Raw genomic sequence first — 21,267 nt, 5'->3', positions numbered from 1 at the left:
TTGGGAGCCCGGAGTGCTGGAAGTGGTCGGCCGTGCGAGTGGGGAAGTGGCTCGAAGGGATGCCCAATGGCTTTTCCATCCCTCCCAGGGGCAGAGGAGGGAGCTGGGCCAGGGGAGGAGGTGGCTCCGGCCCTGTGGGCTCCTGGGGACGGGTGGTCAGAGGGAGGTTGCTCAACTCTGCCGCAACTCAACGCACCTTTTGCTGTTACAGGGGCTTGGGGTGGGCATAGGGAGGCTGCGAGGATTTTGGCTGTGCACTGGGGTCTTGTGAACACCCTTGGGTCTTTGCGAGGGAACACCCCTTGGGCATCTCTTCTCACACAAAACCTCACCCACGTTCCCCCATCTGCCCCAGCCCCTTGGCTGCTCTCTTCAGCTCCGACTGACCGTACAGAAATACTAGCAGGAGCCACCACAACCCACAAATATTGCTGCTTTTTCCCTTCGTTTAGGGTGGCCGGTGAGAGTTGCGGTGCAGTGGTGGCCCCGCTCACACCATGGGGCTGTGGGTGATATGGTGTGCCCGCTTGATCCGAGCATCCTGCTTGCCCCTGGAGGAGGCCAGCAAGAAACATCGTGGGGCCGCGGCAGGGCCTTGGCTCCTGCCCAGGACGTGTCACCCAGTGCCGGCAGGGCCAGCTGGCAGGAGGCAGCAGGATTTCCCACGTCCCGACCCCTGTCTGGCCCAGCAGGCAGCCGGCAGAGGGAGGAAACGTTGGGAAGGGCATGGCCAGGACTGGTAGATCGGTGTGGCGGGGATGTGGGCAGCCCCCCAGGGCAGCATGGACTGAGCCTGGCCCTGCAGCACCCACATTTCTCCCTTGAGATTCCCGTCTCCTCCCCAAACTCCTCTGGGCAGATGAGCCAAAAAGGAGAGCGGTGATCAAATACCGCTTGCTCCTGCTCTGTACACAAGCCAGGGCACTCCAGCTCTTGCAGGTTTTCACGGCTTTTATGTTTTCTTCCTGTCATTTTTAACTCTGCTTGTTTTCAGCTTGCTGGGACTGCTTGGATGGATCCGAGGGCACCTGTGAGATTAAAAGGCTGAAAGCATACAGGCAAACTCAGGTAGAGGGGGACATTTGGCATCCCTGGCACAGGATGGAAGGGTTCTCCCCCAGCTATTTAAATGCCAGGGACTGCGAGCTGAGCGGGTGGCCCTGGCTCAGAGCCAGGAGGAACGTGAGGCAGGAGTGCATAATGAAACACCCAGCCCCGTGGCCTCCTGTCAGGAGGTGTGTTCCAAGCGCTGTGTTTTTGTTTGACCCATTTTCAGGACAGTAGTTCAGCACGCTTTTCAATGCTGGCTACGCAAAGGACATTCTGGGCTGCGTCACAACCTTTTTCTGCTTCGAAAGTGCCTAAACGTGGCTTTTTAACAACCTCTAAACAAAAAAAAAATGAGAGAGGAGCTTTGTGAATTGCCTTTTTCCCTCAATACACCAGCAAAGCCCTTGCAGGCGGGCTGGCTGAAGAGCCCAGCTCCTGCGGGGCTGCCGTGGCCATGCATCCAGAGCAGCGCATTGCTGCCTCAGAAGATGCCATTAACTGGCACGGCATCCCCACGGTGCGGCACATCTGGAAGCAAAGTTGCAGCATAATCATTGCTTAAATGCTTGTGCTCTTTCTCCCCCCCTTTTTAAGAATTCTCCCAGGGAATGGTATTATTCCCTGAAATTTAGCTGTGTTCCCCCATCCACATTTTTTTGGCCCTCTAGAGTATACACACACTTCAGCCTCGAAGGTTGCTCATGCGCCCTGGCCTGCTGGCTGTATTTTGGGTTGGGGTTTGTTTGGTTTAGACATACTGTTGTTTCATTTGTTTTGAAGATGCAAACCACACAATGAATTCCATGGATTCTGCAAGCAGTTATGAATAGATGGGGATGAACGATTCAGAAAAAAACAAACAAACAGTTTGTTTGGTCGGTTAACTCTCTTTCTCCAAACACGTAGGCAGCTGTGCTCTTACACAACTGCCTGGGGCAGATGGACGAGTCACCCCTCCTTGGCTTTTGTCACCTGGAGGTTGTTACCAGGTCTGCTGCTGAGGGATGGTAATGGAGCAAGGATGCTCCTTATTCCCCTAAGCATCGACTCATCCGGCTTAGTCTGTGATTGGGATTTAAGCTGGCTTTATTAAGGCTTATTTAAATGATTTTAGTGAACCTGCTGTTGTTGCCACAGCGCGGACTAGGAAGGCTCACAGGAGCCGTTAGTACAGCTGTGAGTGCTTCCCAGGCTGCAAAGCAACAGGAGGACAAGCGCACCCGGACGGTGCTGTCACACCGACGGCATTTGGAAGGGAACTTCCACCTTTCCCTCTGCATCCAACATTTGGCCATAAGCAATCGATGCAGTCAAAAGGAAAAGGTGCTGAGGCACAATGGCTCTGTGAGAGGGTGGCTGTTTTATTTACGTCTGTCTGCATGTTTGTATAATTCCCTCTTGCCATGTTTGGGCCTGGATGCCCCAGCGCTCCTCTCTCCACCCTCTACTTTTTTATTATTTTTATTTTTTATTTCTTGTTTGAACTGATCAGATGGTGGAAGCCTGCCAGAACTGCAGCAGGTCTTTTCTTCTGGAGGCTGAGCTCTCCCTAGGGGTGCAGAGAGGTGAATATTCTTGTCTCAGTGTGCGCAAGTCCTGGTGGCACAAACATTAACTTCAGAAGCGCTTATATGTTACATCCCAGATGTTATATCCCAGCCACAGAAAAGCCTTGGCTGTTTGGTTCTGCTGTCCTCCATCTCAAGAAGGCAATAAGCTCTTCCCCAGACAAGGAAATGGTGCAGAGAAAGATGTTGAGGATGAATCGCGCAGGAAGCACTAAGATTTTGGAGGCTGGAAAGGGAGCACAGCGCTCCTGAGGAGCAAGTACCCCATGGTGGGCTCCAGCCTGGGGCACAGCCTGACACGAAAGAAAAGCATTTGTGGCCATGCTGATTCGTAAGAGGTAACAGTCCCACTGTGACCTTTACTGTCCCGGCCAGAGCACAGCCAAATAACAGGTCTGGTGGGGAATGGCACCCTGCACGCAGACCGGGGCCCAACAGGTTGCCTGCAGGGCACCCACGATGCACGCGGAGGGCTGCAGCAGAGGGCTTCTGCGTATCTGCTGGGTTTGTGTACAGATGTTTGGTGGAAGTGTTTACACCATTGCGTGCCTGTGCTTACAATGTATATGGTACATATGGGCATAAATCAGCGCCGTGACAAAGCAAGGCAAAGACATCCCAGCTGGCTGGGGAAACCCGAAGAGCACATTGCGCTGCTACTGTACAGCGAGGGCTTTGATTCAGTGCGAGCGCGCTACCAGGGTGGAGGGATTTTTCCCAGGCCTGGGCTGTGTGCACATGGCCGGGCTGGTTTGCGTCAGCCGCTGACGCACGTCCGGGCCCCACGACGCGGGTCTCGCGTGTGCTGCCCATCCCGGCAGCTTTGCGGCGGCCGGAGGAATGAGGGCGAGTCGCGCCGGCTGCCAGGCTCGACGGCAGGGCACTCGCACAAAGTGTGGGCGCCCGCCAGCCTGCGAGGAGCACTGAAAATACCTTGGGCGGGCTAAGGGAGATGTTGCAGGCAGCAAGTGGCTCGCTCCAAAACCATCTGCAAGGGGACTTTGGCACTCACGGTAGCTGCTGCTGCGTGCTTGAAGGCCATGGGGAGGTACAAAGCGGGCTGCTGGTGGTGAGGATGGCTCTGCTTGGCCTCCCCGTGACTGGGCAGGGAGTGGGGTTTTGCAGCAGGGGTGCAAATGCCCAGGAGGAACCTTCTTCTCTGAGGTGTCAGCTTTCGGCGCAGCGATACCCGATTCCCTCTCTGCTCTTCCGGGCATCCGCCTGTGTCTTCGCCGGCCGCGGGACTGAGGGCCAGGCTGATCCACTGGTGCCCGAAGGGTGTCCCGGGGCGAGGATCAACAGGAAGAGTGGAGGGGCGGTTTTCCTCCCCCCGGATCAACTTTCAGCTGCCGTGCCAGGCTGGGGGCCACAGGTAAGGCCGATGGGACAGGGGGAGAGGTAGCGGTTTAAAAAGGAGAGGTTGCATCACGCGGGGCGGGCGGCTTCGGGAGGCAGAGCTGGTAGATGCAGAAACCTCATCTGTTAAACACATACCGGGGGCGGCCCCGCCCCCCCGCCGGGGAACATTCAATCCTCTCTTTGATGGACGTCCAAGAAAATACTTCTTCCACATCCTAAACTTGTTAGCACCAGTTAATCATCTTAACCTTCTTCCCCTCCGAACACACACTCCAATGAGTTTCCCATCGCTGGCAGCCGTTAAAGACACAGCGACGCTTTTCGTGCTGGCCTTCGGAGGTGAGCGTACGGCCGTGAATTATTAAACATCCCGGCTCTCCCCCAGGTGGGAGAGACAAAGCTTGTGTCTTGTGCTGAAGCCACTTCAAAGTGACCATCCAGTGCGCTGCTTTGAGGGGATGCTCCTGACGCAGCTCCTCCTCTCCAGGAGCTGGACCAAGCTTCTTGATCGAGGTCCCACGTTGGGCAAACTGCCTCAAACAACCCAGGACCACACTAAGGCTGTCGAGGTGAGCGAAGGAAGCTTTTCAGCCCCAAGGTGGAGGTCTCTCCTCTCAGCTCCTGGAGAAGGAGTGTAGGGAGTAGGTGAGCAGGACTGAAAGTGGGACACTTGGTCCCAGCTCTTGCTGCTGCTGGTTGGTGGGGATGGCCACACGTGGCGCAGCTCCGTAACACCTTGCCCTCGCTCAGTTTCCCCCGTCCCAGCCCGTGTATAACCCCAGCTGAGGGGAATGCAGGTCCCTCTTGCTCCTGTCCTCGCTGATGGGCTCACCATAGCTCGCACCCTGCTTTTCCTGGCATGTGTCTCTGCTCCGCTCTGCACTTCCTCTCTGACATTCGTAAGCATTGTGAAACATAAGCACTGGAAAACATTTGCCTGCATTGGAGCACCGCTCCAGTGCATCCCAGATTAACGTCATGAAATGCCAGCAGCATGACAGTTGGAGGGCTGGAGCGGAGCACTCATGTGCGGGGTCTACGCCCTGCTGCTGGTTTGGGGTAGGGGCTGTGGCATAACATGACCTGCAGCTGTCTTCCCCACGGGGGCTGCAGGGTACCCTGCTAACCCCCTGGCCATCAGGTCCTGCTAACTGGGCCTCTCCACTTCATTTCATGTATCTGTTTCTTCCCTTTTCCATCTGGAAACCCCCTCGTTGAGTTTCTTTCCACTTCCCCCAAGCCAGCTTGCCTTTCAGACTGGGGAGAGGCGACCCCCTGATGCATCCATCCCCTCTGTGATGCCCGCAGCTCTGGCAGGGCAGTGATGCGCCCTTTGATGCTGCCCCCTCTTGCATCTGTGGGTTTGGGAGGCAGCCCTCTTGCACAGCCTCCCTGGACTGATTCACCCCCCAGCTCTCCCGAACGTGGCCGGGGAAATTCCTGCTCTGCTCTCTCGTCCTGTTCCAACCCGGCTGCCGAGGCTCGCTGTCTGCTTCTTCCTCATGCGATGTCTTGGGCGAGCAGCATCGTGGCTGGACCACGCAGACGGGTGGTAATTAAATCAGTGTATTCCCCAGGGGGGTGGCTGATTAACAGCACATTTTCCCCACGCTGGGGGGCTGAGACACACACGGGCAGTATCAATCCATCGCTTGCCTCACTGCTCTCCCTTAGGATGTCTGGGTTTTTCTTTTTTTTTTTCTTCCTTTTTTTTTTTATCCTTTCTTTCAAAGAGAAGATGAAGATTATATCAGCCCAAGTGGAATCTGAACTGACAGGGCTTTGTGCGAGGGACTTGTTTATTATGATTCGGTATCGCTCTGGGCAGCGTACGTGCTACGCTGGGACCACCCAGCGATCCCATCCACACCAGCTCCCCCGCCGTGCGGACGAGCCAGTGGCAGGTAGAGGGGATGCAGGCTGTGCTTAGCTTTGGAAAGGGGGCTTTTCCGAGGCCAGACCCGGTTCTGGGATGCTGCCGGATCCCAGTGGTTGCTCTTTGCTTGTCCTCCTCTATCGTCAGCTGCTGCTGTCCAAGGGAGGAGATGTTGCTGGAGGCAGCGGCAGCTGCTGGGAGTTGTGTGTTGGCCCTGGCCCTAACAGAGCTGAAGCACACAATGGGCTGGGATTTTTTTTTCTTGATTTAATTTATTTTCTTAAATATCGACTCCTTTTAGAAATATTTTGGCAGCAAAGTGGGAATAGTTGTATGACCCCAAAAGGCAGCGTACAAATTAACTACCCTTAAACGCTACTAAATCCCAGGTGAAAGAAGGATTGAACCCCGAAGTTCCCCACAGAGCTCACGTGTCTGTGACACAGCTGTGGGCACAGCGAGGGAGGCAAGTCTCAGCCCTCTGCTTGCTGAAGAGTCCTGGCCCTGACCTGTCCCAGACCTGGGGAGAGCTGTGGCATTGTGAGGCCCTGTTTGGCATTTGTGGCTCAATGCAATTTATTGTGGGGTTAAAAATAGAAGAAGTGGAAAGAAGTGATGAAATGTCCTGCATTCGTCTCTAGCCTTCTATTTCTGTTTACTGCCAGTTCATGCGAGCGGTGATCTCTTGCTCACGGATGGCCTGTGTGCCTGTAGCAAATGTTTCTTTTGGGGGAAACAGGAGGAGGTGGGGGTTATCGGCTGTGGCTCGTGACTTCCTCTTGCCCTGAATTTCAAAGGCATCCTGGCTTGCCTCCCATGTTTTGCCATCCCATTAACCTGACTTTCAATGGGAAGGGGTCCTGGAGTTGCTTGGGAAGGTGTCGGGAAGTGACTCTCAGGTCCTTTAGGAAGGGGAGCTAAATATATAGCCTGACTCCTGGATCGAGGGCTGGTGTGGGGCAAGCACTGTCCCTGGCCCTGTGTGGCTCAATGCGCTTTCAGCCATTGCCTCGTTCTCTGGGAAGGGGTTCTCCACATGCCTTCCCCAGCAGCAAACTGCTGCAGACCTTGGTCCTTGCTCCTCCTCTTTAATCCTTTTCTTTCTAGAGCAGTGAGGGCTTGCTGTTTTGGGAGGACTCCGAGCTCTTTGGCACCATCTGAGCCGCCCCACTGATTTTTTTTTTTTGCCAGGAGTGCATCCATTTAGTGTGTGCATACCACCAACCCCTGGTACTTAGGAGAGGTTCCTCTCTAAATATAATGCTCTTTGTCCTTCCTTGTGCCCTCGGGGCATTTCCTTGACACTGAGAGGAAGAGCTTTTTAGTGACTAGTTTCTAAACTGAGTTGGTTTTCCTCCAAGTAATTTTTCCTCTGTTCTGGGGGGAAAATCTCTTCCATCCTCATTTCTCCCCCTTTTCTTCTTGAGATTATCAGGAGATCTCTCACTACGTTAAAGAGTAGTGACCTGCATGGGTAAATAAGAAAAATATTTTGTCAGAAACTCTGTCTTGTTTGAGGCCAAGTATATGCAGCAATAAAAGCTGTGCAAACTTACTCATTGAGTCAGATCCACAACCGTGAGAAGATGAGGGAATACAGGTGCTTTCCAGACTGTGCTCAGCAGGGCGGCAGCAGTTGCTTGGGATTATTTTTTGCTTTTCCAGTCCTATTGCTCTCTTTATAGCGTGCACAGTGCAGAGCATCTGGTTTGGGCACCGGAGGCGTCGGCGAAGGGATCTGCCTGTCAGTTCATCCTAGGTAAGGAAAGTCTTGAATCCTCTTACTGCCGTTAGCCAGCACGGGTTGTCTCCATCTGTGCGTGTAGCCCCAGCCTGGCTCCTTCCAGGCAGAGCCCTGCGCAGGGGTAGGAGCCAAGCTAAGCAAGCCTCTCGGTGCTTGGGACGTGCTAAGAAAGCATCAGCTAGATTTAGATGGATGAACGAGTACCCTCCTCTTCCTGTGCAATAAAACATGCTGTGCAAACCCGCCTGGGCTCAGAAACCCCATCGCATTTTTCCTTTTAAAAGGGCTAGCATCAATCCTGCTCTCCTCCACATGCTCAGTTTGGAAACAAGGCAGCACATCAGGAAAGAGCCTGAAGGAAGAATTTATGGTGTCTCTAATTAGCCAGTTTGTTCCATCCTTGAAGAAGAGGATAACGAGCGACAGGGATGCATTGCCGGCCTCTGGAGGAAGAACGCTGTGGCTAGGCTTATGTCCAACTGCTGATAGTGTAATTAGTGGTAACTGGGAGCGATCAATCATCTCGGGTGGAAAAACGTCTCGGTTAGAGGAAAGACCCTCCCAAACATTTTCATAACTCAAAAGGGTGTGAGACAAGGTCTGGAAGACAGCACTGGCAGTCCACGAGGTATTTGAGGAAGGAGTCTATTAAAAGATGAATCGAACACAATGGTCTTTTGTTCCTCCCCGAGTAGGTGACAGAATTTGCTGGTACAAAAGTTGCAAAATATTTTGGAAGGGGGAAGGAAGAAGAAAAAAGCAGATGGAAGAGAGGGAATAATAACAAGAATTAGGGGAAAAAAGTAACAATTAGCGCACCATATATTAAAATGAACAGCTAATTGCAAAAATGGCGTAGGAAGAAAATGTATCTATGCAATCTGACAAGTAAAATGTATCACTTGTATTTTAAGTACGTGATCAGAGAATGGATTTAAATAATTAATAGCTGCAGTAAGCTCCAAATTTCTGCTGTTCCCAGACAACCACATTATGAGAGAGATTGTAATTTTCAGCAGGAAGTAAAAGTGCAGTGGATTTTGTTTTTCTCTTTACCCAGCCATGATTTACTTTGGCCAGTTTTTCCCTGTGGTTCTTTTCTAATTCTGCAGCTCTCTGGGGAGTAGGACTTGTACAGGGCCTGACCAAGCACTGAAGAAGCAATCAGTTCCTCAGTGGAGGGATTTCAGAAGACTGCTGAATAACCAGTTGCAGTTTTCAATCCAGGTTTGGATCTCCAGACCTTTCAGACTCCATCTACCATATTTCTGGTGCGGAATCGGATGTGATGGAGGATGTGAAATGGGGGCGTAAGCAAGATCATCAAACATCTACTCTGCCCAGGGCAGGCTTTTATTGGAGTGGTAGCCTTCTGCATTTGCATGAGTGTCTTCAGACTCTGAGTTGTGAGGTACTCATGTCCAGGTCTTTCAGGTGGACTTTTCAGGTGGACTGCGGTAGGAGCAAGAGAATTCATGTGTAGGACCCATGGGGAAGGAGCTGAAGAGACTCAGCACTCTGGCAGGGAACCGCTGTTAAAGGTGTAAGCTAAAACCATTCCAGTACAAAGGGTAGAGGAAGGGATCAACTAAAGAAAATCACAGACTCCTCAGTGAGCTGGCTTTAAGACAAGAGAACGTAAAGCTGGAAGGATTTGAAATGAAAGGATATGCAAGATGAAAACCTAAAAGCCTAGGGTGAAGTAGGATGATCAAGGACACCAAGAAAATGCTGAGGAAGTTGTGAGTGAAAAGGAAGCCGCCTTCTGTGGAGCAGGAGTGGGTTCCACTAGACACCAAGCGCCTCAGCTTCTTACAGAAACTCTGCAAGAAACCTCCAAACCCCTGAGGGCCCACGGAGGACAAGTGATGTTTTGAAAGGAAAAGGCAAGGCAGACATGGTGACAGGGGGCATCAGTTTCCCTGTGTGATTAAGGCCCTGTGGATAAGGTACGTAGACACCAAATCTTCTGCCTTTATCAAGGCTTCTGCCACTGACGTAGGCAGCGAGCTGATGGAACGACCAGTGACCCAGAAAACAAGGCTGCTGCAGAGAGACTGGAAAAATTAGGCTTTGTTTAGTCTGAAGACAAGAGAAGACTGGGGCGGGGATCAGGAGAGCAGGCTTCAAACATGTAAAAGGTGACCACAGAGAGGAGAGAAATAGAAAAAGGCTGTTCTTCAAGTCTGCTATGCATCAGGGAGGTCATCAGTTGGCTTAAACAGCAACGCTGGAAGTTTTGGGTAGCCTCTGAGAAAGATAATAAATAGGACCTTATGAATCAGGGCAGGGCTGGATCACGAGGTAAGAGTGTGGAGTCTCCAGCCCCAGAGGACAGCAACAGGTTAGAGAAATATTTGCCCACGTGGGTTAGGTAGAGGCTTTTTCCTTTGGTTGCTTTGAAGATGTTCCCTCCTTGATTTCGTGTCCCTCTGCCACCCCGGGAATCCTTTCATCTCTGCTTGGTTTGCTCAGGGGAGGAAGGAGGGGAAGAGAAAGGGGACAGCCGAGAGCTGTGGTTTTCAGCTGGCGCTTCGCAGGAGCCCAGGGGCACGCAGGCTCTGGCAGAAGGTGGTGGCACAGCGAGCCTGCTGCCATCTGCTTTCAACATTTTCAATCCAGGGGTCCGCACCACTACTGGAAAACCCCAAGGGGGCCTCCAGATCCCGAGCGAGAAAACCCACTGGGCGAGCTGACCCCAGGGGCCCTTCCCAGCCCTAATTTTTCCACTTTCTGCAGTGCTAAGTGCTTCAGCATGGCAGGGACAAACGCGATTGTTCACTGCTTGGAAAGAGCTTTCTGACCCGTGGATGCCTGCCCAAAATGAGCATTGTTCTGCCCTTTCCATCCCAACATCTCCCCCAGCGGTGCCCGAGGTGCCGCGATCGTCTTGGGTGCAGCCAGCGCCGCGTGGGCCGCCTGCTCTTGGCCCTTTCCCACCCTTTGTTTTCACGAGGGGCTCTCCCACATGTCTGTCAGAATATTTGTTTGTCTGCTGCTGATCCCTCGCCTGCGAGCACTTTAATCTGCCCGACGGGCTCACTGATATTATGCCAGCGGCCCAGATTTTCCTCTACAGGCTCTGGAGGCTCGAGCGGTTCCTGTTGCACTTTTAGGCACTTCTTGAAACAAGTGGATGCTCAGAGGTGCAGCTGGAGTCCTTAACTTCTCTATTGGTCTTCTAGTTTTGAGCCTGCTGTTTAACCACTTTAATTTCTCCATGAGAAATTAACAACTTCTTGTTGCTCGCTTTGGACAAGGCTTCCCATGGACTTCTCTCTGGGTCTGTGCTTGATGGCTCCTCCTCGGGTGGTGCTGGTGGTGCACGGGGATGCTCAGAGTGCCTGAGCAGTGACTTTTGTCCCCAGCAGCTGCTGATATCAACTGCCGAGCCTCGGTGATGTCATGGGTTTGATTTCGGAGGCGAGCTCGAGTGACTGGCGTAACCTGGTGCCGCGGCTTAGCGTTGGTCGCATTTTTTGGCAGTGAAATCCTGAGAGCCTCTTTGCTGCCCAGCATTGCCGTGAGCCTTTGAAGAACCCCCTGCCGTGCCGCGTGGCGGTAGCGGGGAGGGGGCTGTTCTGGGGACAGGGCGCCTGGCCTTCCTGAGGGGTTGGTGCTCCATGGAGGGAGCTGTGTTCCCAGATTGCTCGCACCACCTGAAGCAACGCTTCTGGAGGCTGCGCTTTGGGAAATCCCTGCTGTTAATTATTTTTTCCTTATTATTTTGAAGATTTCAGTTGCCTTTAACTTAGAACTAAGACTGTTGAATTATGGCAAGGATTTCCCATTGTTGCCTGGCAGGCGCGTGGCATTTTTGCTTCACCATTTGCAGCTCTCTGAGTTAATGCTCCCTCCACCTCCTCTTGAATCATTTGGCCCCTGATGGAGGTAGGGGGGATGTTTCCAGAAGACTGTGAGGAACCCTGGGCTTCAAAACTGCAGCGTGGCCAGTCTTTGAAAAAGGCAAACCCCTCGCCTGGGCTCCATGCACCCTGGTGGGGTCTGCCTGCTCTGAAACGGGGGCGCACCACGCTGCCAACGAGGGGCTCCCTCTGCCAGCCCAGGCGAGGTTGTGCGCGGGCTGCTGACATTTCAATCAGCCTTTCATAACTAATTGCCTGGCCCACAGCTATCTTGTTATCAATTAACAGTCCTGAATGTCAGGAAGTAACTGTATCTCTCTAACGCGCTAAGGCTGCCTTCTGGCTCTGGGAAATGGCTGGATTTCCTCACAGGGATGGATTACATGTTTACGTCTCCCCTCCTGCTGCCGTGTGTAGTGAGCTGAGATCCAAGGAAGCGATGGCAATGTCCCCTCCCTCCCCTCCTTGTGTCATTTGTGCCACGGAGCAGGAGAAAAAATGCTTTGTATGTGGGTTTTGGGAGCAGGCACCCACGCTGTGGACACTGGTGTGCCTGGCTCCAAGGAGTCAGGGGGGAAAAAATTAAGCAGCAGCATTTACGAGTGTTTTAAACAGCCACTTTTCCAGATGTTGGGAAAATGCCCTTAAATGGCTGGGATGGTTTCAATGATCCTATCAGTTCTGAGATCATTGCTGGGGGATATCTCTGCCATCAGCAGAAGGTCTCACACCATGCTGACCCGCTCTCGTACTGTCCGGTTTTTAAGTTGTGATATGCTGGGACATGGGACTTTCCAGATGAGGATAAATATGACCCTCTTACAAAACTAAGCATCCCCTCTTCTGGGCCCGAAGAGGCCACAGCTCAGAGGGTGGCTTTTTATCTCTTTGTGTGGCTGAGGGAAAAAGGGGTCATTGCAGTTGTGGTTTTGATAGTCACTGAGCTGGCCACAGGGAAGGGCAAGGGAGCAGAGGGCTCTGTGGCACGGCGATCCCGTTCTTTGCAGGTGTGCCCCCTCACTAGGTGTGATAAGGTGGGCTCATCCTCCCTGCAGACCACGGCTGCTCATTTTACCCACTTGGGCTACAGGAAAGCAGAGCTTCTTTAGAGAGAGTTTCTATCTGCACAAAAACCAGCGCAGCAGAGGAGGGACAGTGCAGATGGTGCTAATTTCCAGAGGCCACATGTTTGGAGGGACCCCGGGTACCCCCACAAGAATCCTTTGTTTTCTTAATGTTCCTTTTCAAAGGTGCTCTGGAGGTCTCCTCTTTGCAGGAGGCTGCTGCTTCCTCCCACTCGTCCACTCTCGACACGTTTGCTCCGTCCCCTCCCTCCGTCCCCCGCTGCTTGCCGAGCGCCGCAGCTGGATAAACAGCGATCGCAATCGCTTACAGCCCTCCAGTGCCTTTCAGCGAGAGTGCCGGCACGGAGCGACGCTTCCTGAGCCACCCGTTGTGGGCAGGAGGTCGTGCTGCAGCCTGCACGCCAGCACCCGCGTCGCTCTGGCCCCACCGAGGTGGGCTTCAAAACACACGGGGTCTGGAGGAGCTAACTGCAAGCGTGTGGGCTCCCTCTTCACCACAGGCCTGGAAACTTGGTCATCGGGGAGCTCCGGGTCTGTCTGCTGGCAGGGCTGAGCTGTGAAAGCTTAGAAGTGTTCGTTGCAGCTTTGTTCCCCGCTCTGCCAACTTTTTGCCTTTCTTTGCTGGCTGTCTATGAAAAGGGGATCTAGCTGATCTCCTGCGCAGCATCGCTTCTGGCTCACCCCAAAAGAGCCTGCTAGAAGCAGGGAAGAGGAGGAGCCCCTGTAGCTGTGATTTGCACTCGTGGCTGTCAAGGCTGTTGGTTCTGGCTGTCTGGGGAGTCCTTGGGAGTCCACCACCGCTGAGACCTGTCCTGTTCGGGGGCAGTCAGGCCTCTTTACGTGCTGCTTCCCCAAACTGGCCGGGACTGCAGGAGCCTGGGGGCGCGTTGGAGGACCCGCAGCGGTGTTGCGGTGACTGCTGCAGGCCACCTTGCTTTCTCCAAGGGCTCCGTGCAGCCTGGTCGCCAGGTAGGAGTAGCCCAGCACAACCTGGGGAGCTCTGCCGGGCTTGGCCCAGATGTTAAAAGGCTCTTGCTTGAACTTGCAGGTCTGCTTGCTCAATTTATGAGATCACCACTGTCCCTGGCGCAAAACAGGGCGGCTCTGCCTTACCCCTGACCAGGGGCCAGCCCAGTGCTGCCCGGGACAGGCTGGCTCAGCCCGGCTGCTGATGGCGGGAGCAGAGGCAAGAGGGTCCCCTCCCTCCCTTGCCCGCTCTTTCCTCTAATGTGCGTTAAATTACTCGTTGTTATATTAAAGGCTGAGCCTCTTTAGAAGCTCTGCTCGGCCTTCTCGTTAATCACCGTGACAGGACATGACAAATCCACTTTGCCGCAGCATTTTTTTTCACTTTGTAAAATCCCCGGCGCTTCGCGACAGCTCATCCAGGGGCACCTCCTCCCTCCCCGCTGTCCTCGGGACATCTTCCCTCCTCCTCCCCAGGCCCTTGCGAGGCGACAAGGCCTTCAGAAGTGGCTGCGCCCGAGGGCTTCGCTTTCTCCTGGGTCACACCAACAGGCCTGACATTTGAAGCCCAGTCCCTGGATGGTCTCTACCACTGGAGTTACTGCAGCCAAGACCGTGTCCCTGCCGCCCACTGGTGCGTGTTTACACAAGACTGTGCAGCCCCCCCTTCGCGCAACCATTAATTTTATAGAGGGCACGTAACAAAGATGGGCCTCCAGTATGCCTCCGGCCTTTGATCTGCGTGGGGTGCACAGCCTGACGGGCCCGGGGCTGCCGGCACCGCTGATTTACTCATCTCTGCGCACACAGCTCCTGGAGCAAACACAAGCTTGTGTTTTCTCTCAGCAGTACTGCAATACCGTTGCTGGCTGGGCTGCTGGCTGGCCGCATTGGGTGCAGAAGGGCAGGGATAGCAGGATTTGCTTGCCGTTGATTTTTTCTTGCAGTGTTAGCTAAGCAGTTTGCTTCGTGCAACGCATGAGTGCCCCAAAGCCTCGCAGAGAGGTAGGCGGGTTATTAAGGGTCTGTAGTGTTGCTAATGGAAATAAAGTCCGTGTATTGGCAGGCTGCGAGCAATGACCTTGCGACAGGGCGCTCGCTCCGAAACAGAATCTCTCCAAAATAGTTGTCTCACAGAACTTCATTGTCATCCAAGCCAGAGTCAGAAAACTCTGTTGTTTTTTTCCTCCCTGTCTGGCATAAATTGGGATTCCTGAATCTGAGGCTGACCTTGCCCTCCGAAACGAACTCTCTGATCAGAAATCCTTGTGTTGTTTAGACTTGGCACACTGGGTAGGACAGTGCTGGTGGCAGCCCCGCTGAGCTCCAGTCCTAAATTTGGGTAGAGTTGTTTGTTTTGGGTTCTTGAGCCTTCTGGCTCAGCTCTGTTGGTTATCAGCAAGGTGCTAAACTTTTTATTCGGCTTTAACTGAAAGAGACCCTTTTTCAAGCAGCCAAGAAGAAAGCTGAGCACAAGGCTAAGAACAGCATTTGACAGTGCAGTTTTAGGTCACCAGAGCTTGATAGCCAAACCGTTTGCTGGCGTCACGCTAAGTGGGATGTTTCCAGCACAGAGAATGTCTGTTCATCTGAAGGCTCCTGTTTCTGTCATGGACGTTCAGCCAGGGGCATTTTCAGGATGACGACGTACTCTGCAGGTGCTTGCTGTGACATCCGCCCCCCGCAGAGGAGAGGTTGCTGCCTCTTATCTGTCAGCTCGCCTGTTATACTGCTTAGTCTTACTTCTTGGCACTTTACGTGGAGGAGAAAAAAAAAAGGAAGAGAGTGTCTAGAAAGTATGGAAAATGTAGAAACCCCTGACAGTTGTATTGTGTGTCTCGCTTCTCTCACAGAGAGGAAACCACAAAATGGTGAGTTCAGGAGTTTCTTTCCACACACAATATCTGTCAGGATTTTGAGGAAGTTTCTGGGATCCGATGAAAGAAGTGTGCTGTTCGAGCCCTGATATATACCGTGCAATGGTTCTGTACAGGGGAGGTGCGGTGCTTCGGTGAGGCGAAGTTCTTAGGGGATCTCTTCCAAGAGGGCAGGTTGGCTTCTACGGGAACAGAGGCAGAAGCAAGAAGGAAAATGAGGATGTACTGAAGGAAAAAAGCACCCAACGTGTTTAATAGCTGCTCTTTCCTCTTTAACCTTTCCATGCCTATGCAGGACCATAGATGCTGATGGGAGATGCATCTTTGCAATGCAGGGGCTCCCGCCTCCCCACATTGAGCTTTCTTGACCCTGAGTGGAGGGTGGGATGTGAGGGGGAGTCACACAAGTAATGAGTACCCCGTGCTCAGCGATGTCATGCTCAGGGAGGGCCCTCTGTGTGCCAGGGAGCCAACAGTGAACGTGACAGCGCTGGGAGCCTGACTGGCACAGCCTTCCCAACACGGGGTGTTCTGGGGATGCCCTGCGCTCATGGTGACTGGCAAGTAATGCTGCTAATTGTGGGAATGCCTTAGTTAAAGAGCAGAGAGGGGGTAAAAGTGTGCCAGGAAACGGAAACAGCATCAGGATCAGTCCCCCAAAATGATAACAATGTGTTTATCTAGCCATTCTCCCGAGGATTTATTGTGTTAATAAAGTTAATTGTTTTTCTTCTTCTTCTTCTTCTTCTTCTTCTTCTTCTCTGTTTCAGGTCCACCTGTAAGTACCGAACCTCCGTGGTTTTACAAGCTGTTGACACAGTTTGCGGGGCGTGAACTGGCAAAGTCTCACAAACAGCAAGTACTGTGGGTGCTCAGGACCCGCGTTGGGGTGGGATTCCTCTCGGCCGTGTCGCAACTTCCGAGGGCGAGACAGAGGGATTGCAGGGATGGGGACAAAGCAAACGTGAGGGGCTCAGATATCCGTGTGTTAGCAGTTGGCCCCGCATACCCCAGGGGGATCGGCTGCATGTGCTTCGCATGCACTGGATGCCACACGCTGAACGAGACATGTTTGTGAAAAAAGGAAAGATAGATCGCAAACACATGGCGTGAGCTGAGCTGTAGGGACTTGCTCCATGCTGCTCACCCGGGCTTGTGGAACTGTTGGGCCTTCAAGTATAACTGCATAACTATCAATTTCAGAGGAAAAATTGTGTTGACAGCTTCCTTTTCAAATGTTAGCTAATGCAAAACCTCAGCGCAGACGATGTAGGGTTCAGGAAAATAGCTAGGTTATTGCAGAAGTTTTCTTACAGCTATTAAGAGACCCACAGTGAATCAGAAGCAGCAATGTAAGGAATGAGGCCGTGTATCAATATCTCTCAGGATTATAAAGAAATGCTATATTGTCTGTAGCACGGTCCTTCCAGAGGAAATGGTTTATATTCATGTACAATAGAGTAACTATACTTGGTTTCTACGAAGGAACATGAGAAGTTAAACATACGGTAGTCATCTTTTGTCTGTTCATGCAAAAATGTCTTAAACAGTTTGCAGATGACGTTCTGAGGAGAACTAGTTGCTGCACAACCTATTTTCCCCTTTCATCAAGTCAAAATGCTGTAGACTGAACTCCCACAGATATATGAGCGCAGCCCGATTTAACGACAACAATCTTCCAAAAAGTTGCACCTTCCAGGCCAGAAGGTCTGAAAGCATATTACAGCTGGAGCCCTGATCTGTGCAAACCTTTAGCAATCATTTATCCCGGGGGCTTTCAGGACTGGCCACTGAAGTGAATGTATTTTTTCAGCGTTAGCCTGCGGTTTCTGGGGGGATATCGCATCTCCGGAGGGGGCTGCAAGCGGAGCCCCAGGCAAGCACATGTTGGTGCTAAAGGGATGTGGCACAGCATTGGTAGAGGAGCTGGCACTATATTATTACATTGCTGCTGAGAGAAATTGGAGAGAAAGCAGTAGGTCAATGCAGACGTCTCCTGGGGAGCAGTCTGTGCCTTTGCAGGGCGAGGAAGACGCACAGTCCAGGCTTTCTTTGCAGCAATAAGGGTTAGAAACTTAATATCATAATGAAAGATTCAAGTCTGGCAGAAACACATGGGACCACCGGAGAAGTGCTGACAATATGCGCTACCGTATCCTGGCTTATTGCGACCCCTGAACCTGTCTCCGCACGCAGACTTTGAGGACAGGCCGTGAGGAATGCTCCAGCCAATGGAAATAACAAGAGGAAGTCAGGCAGACCGAGCGTCTTTAGCCTTTTGGAATTTGTCTTGGGCTAACAGCACCCTCGTCTCGGTCAGGACCTCTGGGTTTCCGAGGGGCTGATGAGCGAGACCGGCTCAGTTGCCGTGAGCAGAAGTTTACTGCTGAAGAGTCGAGCAGAGTCCTCCACGTTGCCGTAGGAAATACTTTTTCCCCGCATGTTTCTCATGATTAAAACCGGATGGAAACCCAAGCTCGTGAGCAACCCACTGGGGCTTCTGCCTGGCTGGCTGTCATACGTGTTCCAGATAAGGACCCCAAAGTGCTGACGACCTCACGTCTCTCTCCGAGGTTTCTTTCTGAGCTCACAGAAGACCAGATGCCGGGTGGCAGGGCTCAGCCCCTGGTGCTAGTGTTGGCTGGGCAGAAGTACACCTCAGAAATGCACTGAGCCCAGCCTGTAGTCTTGGCCAGCCGAGGAAAAGGATTAGCAACGCTCCCGGGAGCAAAAGGAGCCTCCACGCTCTCCTCTTGCCCAACAGATGCTCCCACCGTTATCCTTGAAGTCAGTCAAGGCTTTGGTGAAGGCAAGGGCAACCCGCAGTCATGCAAGAAATTTGGTGAGGCTGGGACTAAAAAGGGGCGAAGGAAGGAAGGAAATGATGAAATCATGCAATAGGCCTGAGGTTCCCGGACTCTTTCGCTGTCTGGACCACATCCGAAGGAAAAGATCCTCTCACGGACATTTTCCCTCCCATTTCTGAACGTGCAACATTTCTGTGGCAACTACAGCAATTCCATACGTGAAAAATTAATATTTAGCAGATGGAAACTAAGGAAGAAAGTCAGAGCCCCGTAATTAGCTTGTTCTCCACGGACTTGCAGATACCTTCAGAGCCCATGCAGAGAGCTGTGGGTAGGGCCATGCCGAAAGGAGAGAGAACTTGACAAACAGGAGATGAGGAAACCCCAGCAATCAGAGCTGATGGTCAACAAGCTGTGGAGAGATTTTTAACCATTCTGTTTCCTAAACGCTTGTGATTTCTTCTCTTTATGAAGACCCCCATTCAGCTTTTCAAGCTAACTTTCACTTTTTCTGTGCATTTTGTTTCAGGGTCCTACAGGAAGACCAGGGCTTCCGGTAAATACCCAATTCTTCCTTTTTTTGTTCTCTCTCTGTCTGGCAGTAATTCCATCTCCAGGGTTTGTAAGCAGGGAGAAGACAGGGGTCTCACACAGCAAACCTGTTGCAGATGAATAGTGTGTTGCAGACAGGACATGGCTTATAACAGGTCAGAGACCGCAAGAGCTTTGTAGGGCCAAGCTTAAGGGTAGTACAGTCCTTATGAGCCTTCCCACGTCTGGGAAACATGCTGCTTCTGAAGACGCCTTTGTCAGTGTGAAGGCCCAGTCGAAGAGGTGCAGTGTGCTGTGTTCCTGCTGATGGGGCTTGGTAATTGCGGCAGGATTTGGAAGACCTAAGTCACTCTGGTACAAATGTGAAAGTCCGTAATAACTGTATCTGCGTCTGTGATGGTCAGGGAAGGAGCACAGATTCTGGGGTCACAGCAGCATGCTTCTGTGGTAGTGGCTCCCTGTGGCAGGGCTGCTGCTCACCTGGGGACTGCAGCAGCTGTAAGGGGCAGTGTCCCAACGAAAGAAATGCCAACTGTGCTGCTGGCTTCCCCCCGGCCCCGGACACAGGCTGCTCCTTGCTTTTTGTGCTCCTCTAGCTCCGACACGGGAGCTGCAGGCAGCTTTGCTGGGGATTTGTAACTGACCTACATGGTATTGTCCACCCGTAAGTGCTCTTTCCTGGCTCCCTGTCACAGCCAACCTTTCCTCATAAACATCTGGCATTTATTTGCTGTCCTACCGGGAGCTCCCCCTTTCACGAAGGTTGCTCAGAGGGCTGTAACGCCGCACGGTCGCATACCAGACACGGCACAGTCACGTACCGCTCCGGCACCAGGTACTCACCGGAGACCAGACGCAGCTCAGCCCCGACCTCGGGCTCTTCCTGCTCGGGCACCAGCCACAGCAGAGCCAGCAGAAATAAAATCAGCTTTTCCCTTGAACCGTGAGGGAGCTCAGCTCAGGAGGAAAGCAGCTTTTAAAGGGCTAAAAGCCTAGGAAAACTTGCCGCTCTGCTCTCCCGCGGCCACTGAGTAATCCCAGGGCAAGATGCTGACACCGGGAGTTTTGCTCACTGCTGACATGCAGAGATAGGCAAATATTAGCTGGACTGGGAGCCCGCGTAAAACCCTAGATGAAAGCAGTTTCTCATCATCTACAAAAATTAAAATCAAGCAGCTGCTCAGTGTTTTGTCCATCTGCAAGGGATGTTCTTGCAAAGCAGCTACTGCTTTTCAGGTTGGCCAAACATGAGCTGTGTGGAAAGAAATGTACCCAAAACTGAATGGCCTCCCCGCTCTGCAGAGGGAAATGGCTGAACGCTCACCAGGTCGTGGCTGGATCCTGGCAATAACATATGGATTTGGGATGCATGGCCAAAAGAACCTTTGTGTACACCCAGAAAAAGAAATAAAGTGCATTCCCCTTCTAGAGACTTCAGACCATGTTCGCAGACATTTGGACCGGACCTAGGGAAGGCACGAAGAAGTGGCATCAATGAAGCAGGGTCTCCAGCTGCAGAAACCAGAAAGCTAGGTTTGTGTCTAGGGGTGCAGGCATCTGTGGACAGGAAAACATCAGAAAATCCCAAACATTGCTGGGAACAAAACGGAGAGCTTTTTATCTTGTCGTTTTTGCAAAAGGTAGAGCAGAAGTGATGTGACCACTGAAGCCATAGCAGCTGATTGCTGAAAGGATCTTTCTGACGGTCTACCAGATCTGCACAGCCTTTAGTTTTGGCAACTAGGAATGCAGAAAGAGTTAATATAAATATATATATATATATATATATATATATATATAATATTTTATTTTTAATTACAAAGTCAAACTGAACTGCGAGAGGCAGAAATCTGCCTTGTAGGTAAGTGGCTGAAGGAAATTGCCACCGGTGTTGTGTTAGTGTTTTTACAAGGCTCTGTTCAGCGTTGCCTGACCCAAAGTCATTCCCCAAACCGCTGTTAGGATTGTTCACACCCTGACAATGCACTGGGAAGTATCTCAAAGGGGTAGAGGACACCGAACACAGCTGCTCGTATGTCTTCTTCCAGACATGCTTTTTCCTGTGTCAGCTTGTTTTCCCACATTTTTTTTCATGCTTCTGGACAGGACTGTATTTTCAAGTCTAAGAGAATCCTGTTTGAAAGTGATAACTCTAAAAATAAATAGCTAACGCCAGAGATGACTTTGGTGAAGAAGGAGAAAAATGTGACAGTTGACTACTGCACAAAGCTGGTTCCCAGGATGTGGATTTTATGAAGTGTTGGAAATTGGGATTAGATTTTGTTAGGCTGAAAGCTCTTGCCTTTTTCTTTTTTTTCCTGCCTAAAGTCATCTTATGTCATTTCTATCGGGAGATGTGCTGGTTTGTCATATCACAAAGAAGCCAGTGGCTTGCACAGCTGCCTAGACAGGTTGGGGCCCACACAGAAACACTTTTTCCTCTAACTTGCTCTCTCCCTCTCTCAAAATCCCTGGACACTTGCACCGCGCTGCTCAGCCGCGTCTGTGGCACAGCTC

General features: G+C 52.0%; 1 protein-coding gene across 15 annotated transcripts in view; it reads left to right on the top strand.

The window, feature by feature from the left end:
- COL13A1 (collagen type XIII alpha 1 chain) overlaps positions 1-21,267 on the top strand; it is an 89,303-nt gene that overhangs the window by 11,666 nt on the left and 56,370 nt on the right. For all 15 annotated transcript variants that reach the window (XM_035329563.1, XM_035329574.1, XM_035329566.1 and 12 more), the window contains exons 3-4: positions 16,162-16,169; positions 18,728-18,754. In XM_035329563.1, coding sequence (XP_035185454.1) covers positions 16,162-16,169; positions 18,728-18,754 — 35 coding nt within the window. The remainder of the gene's footprint in view (positions 1-16,161; positions 16,170-18,727; positions 18,755-21,267) is intronic.

The sequence above is a fragment of the Oxyura jamaicensis genome, chromosome 6 (genome assembly GCF_011077185.1).
Source record: "Oxyura jamaicensis isolate SHBP4307 breed ruddy duck chromosome 6, BPBGC_Ojam_1.0, whole genome shotgun sequence".
NCBI classification, from domain to species: domain Eukaryota; kingdom Metazoa; phylum Chordata; class Aves; order Anseriformes; family Anatidae; genus Oxyura; species Oxyura jamaicensis.
Note: the sequence above shows the minus strand (reverse complement) of the source record. Positions and strands in the feature narration are given on the sequence as shown.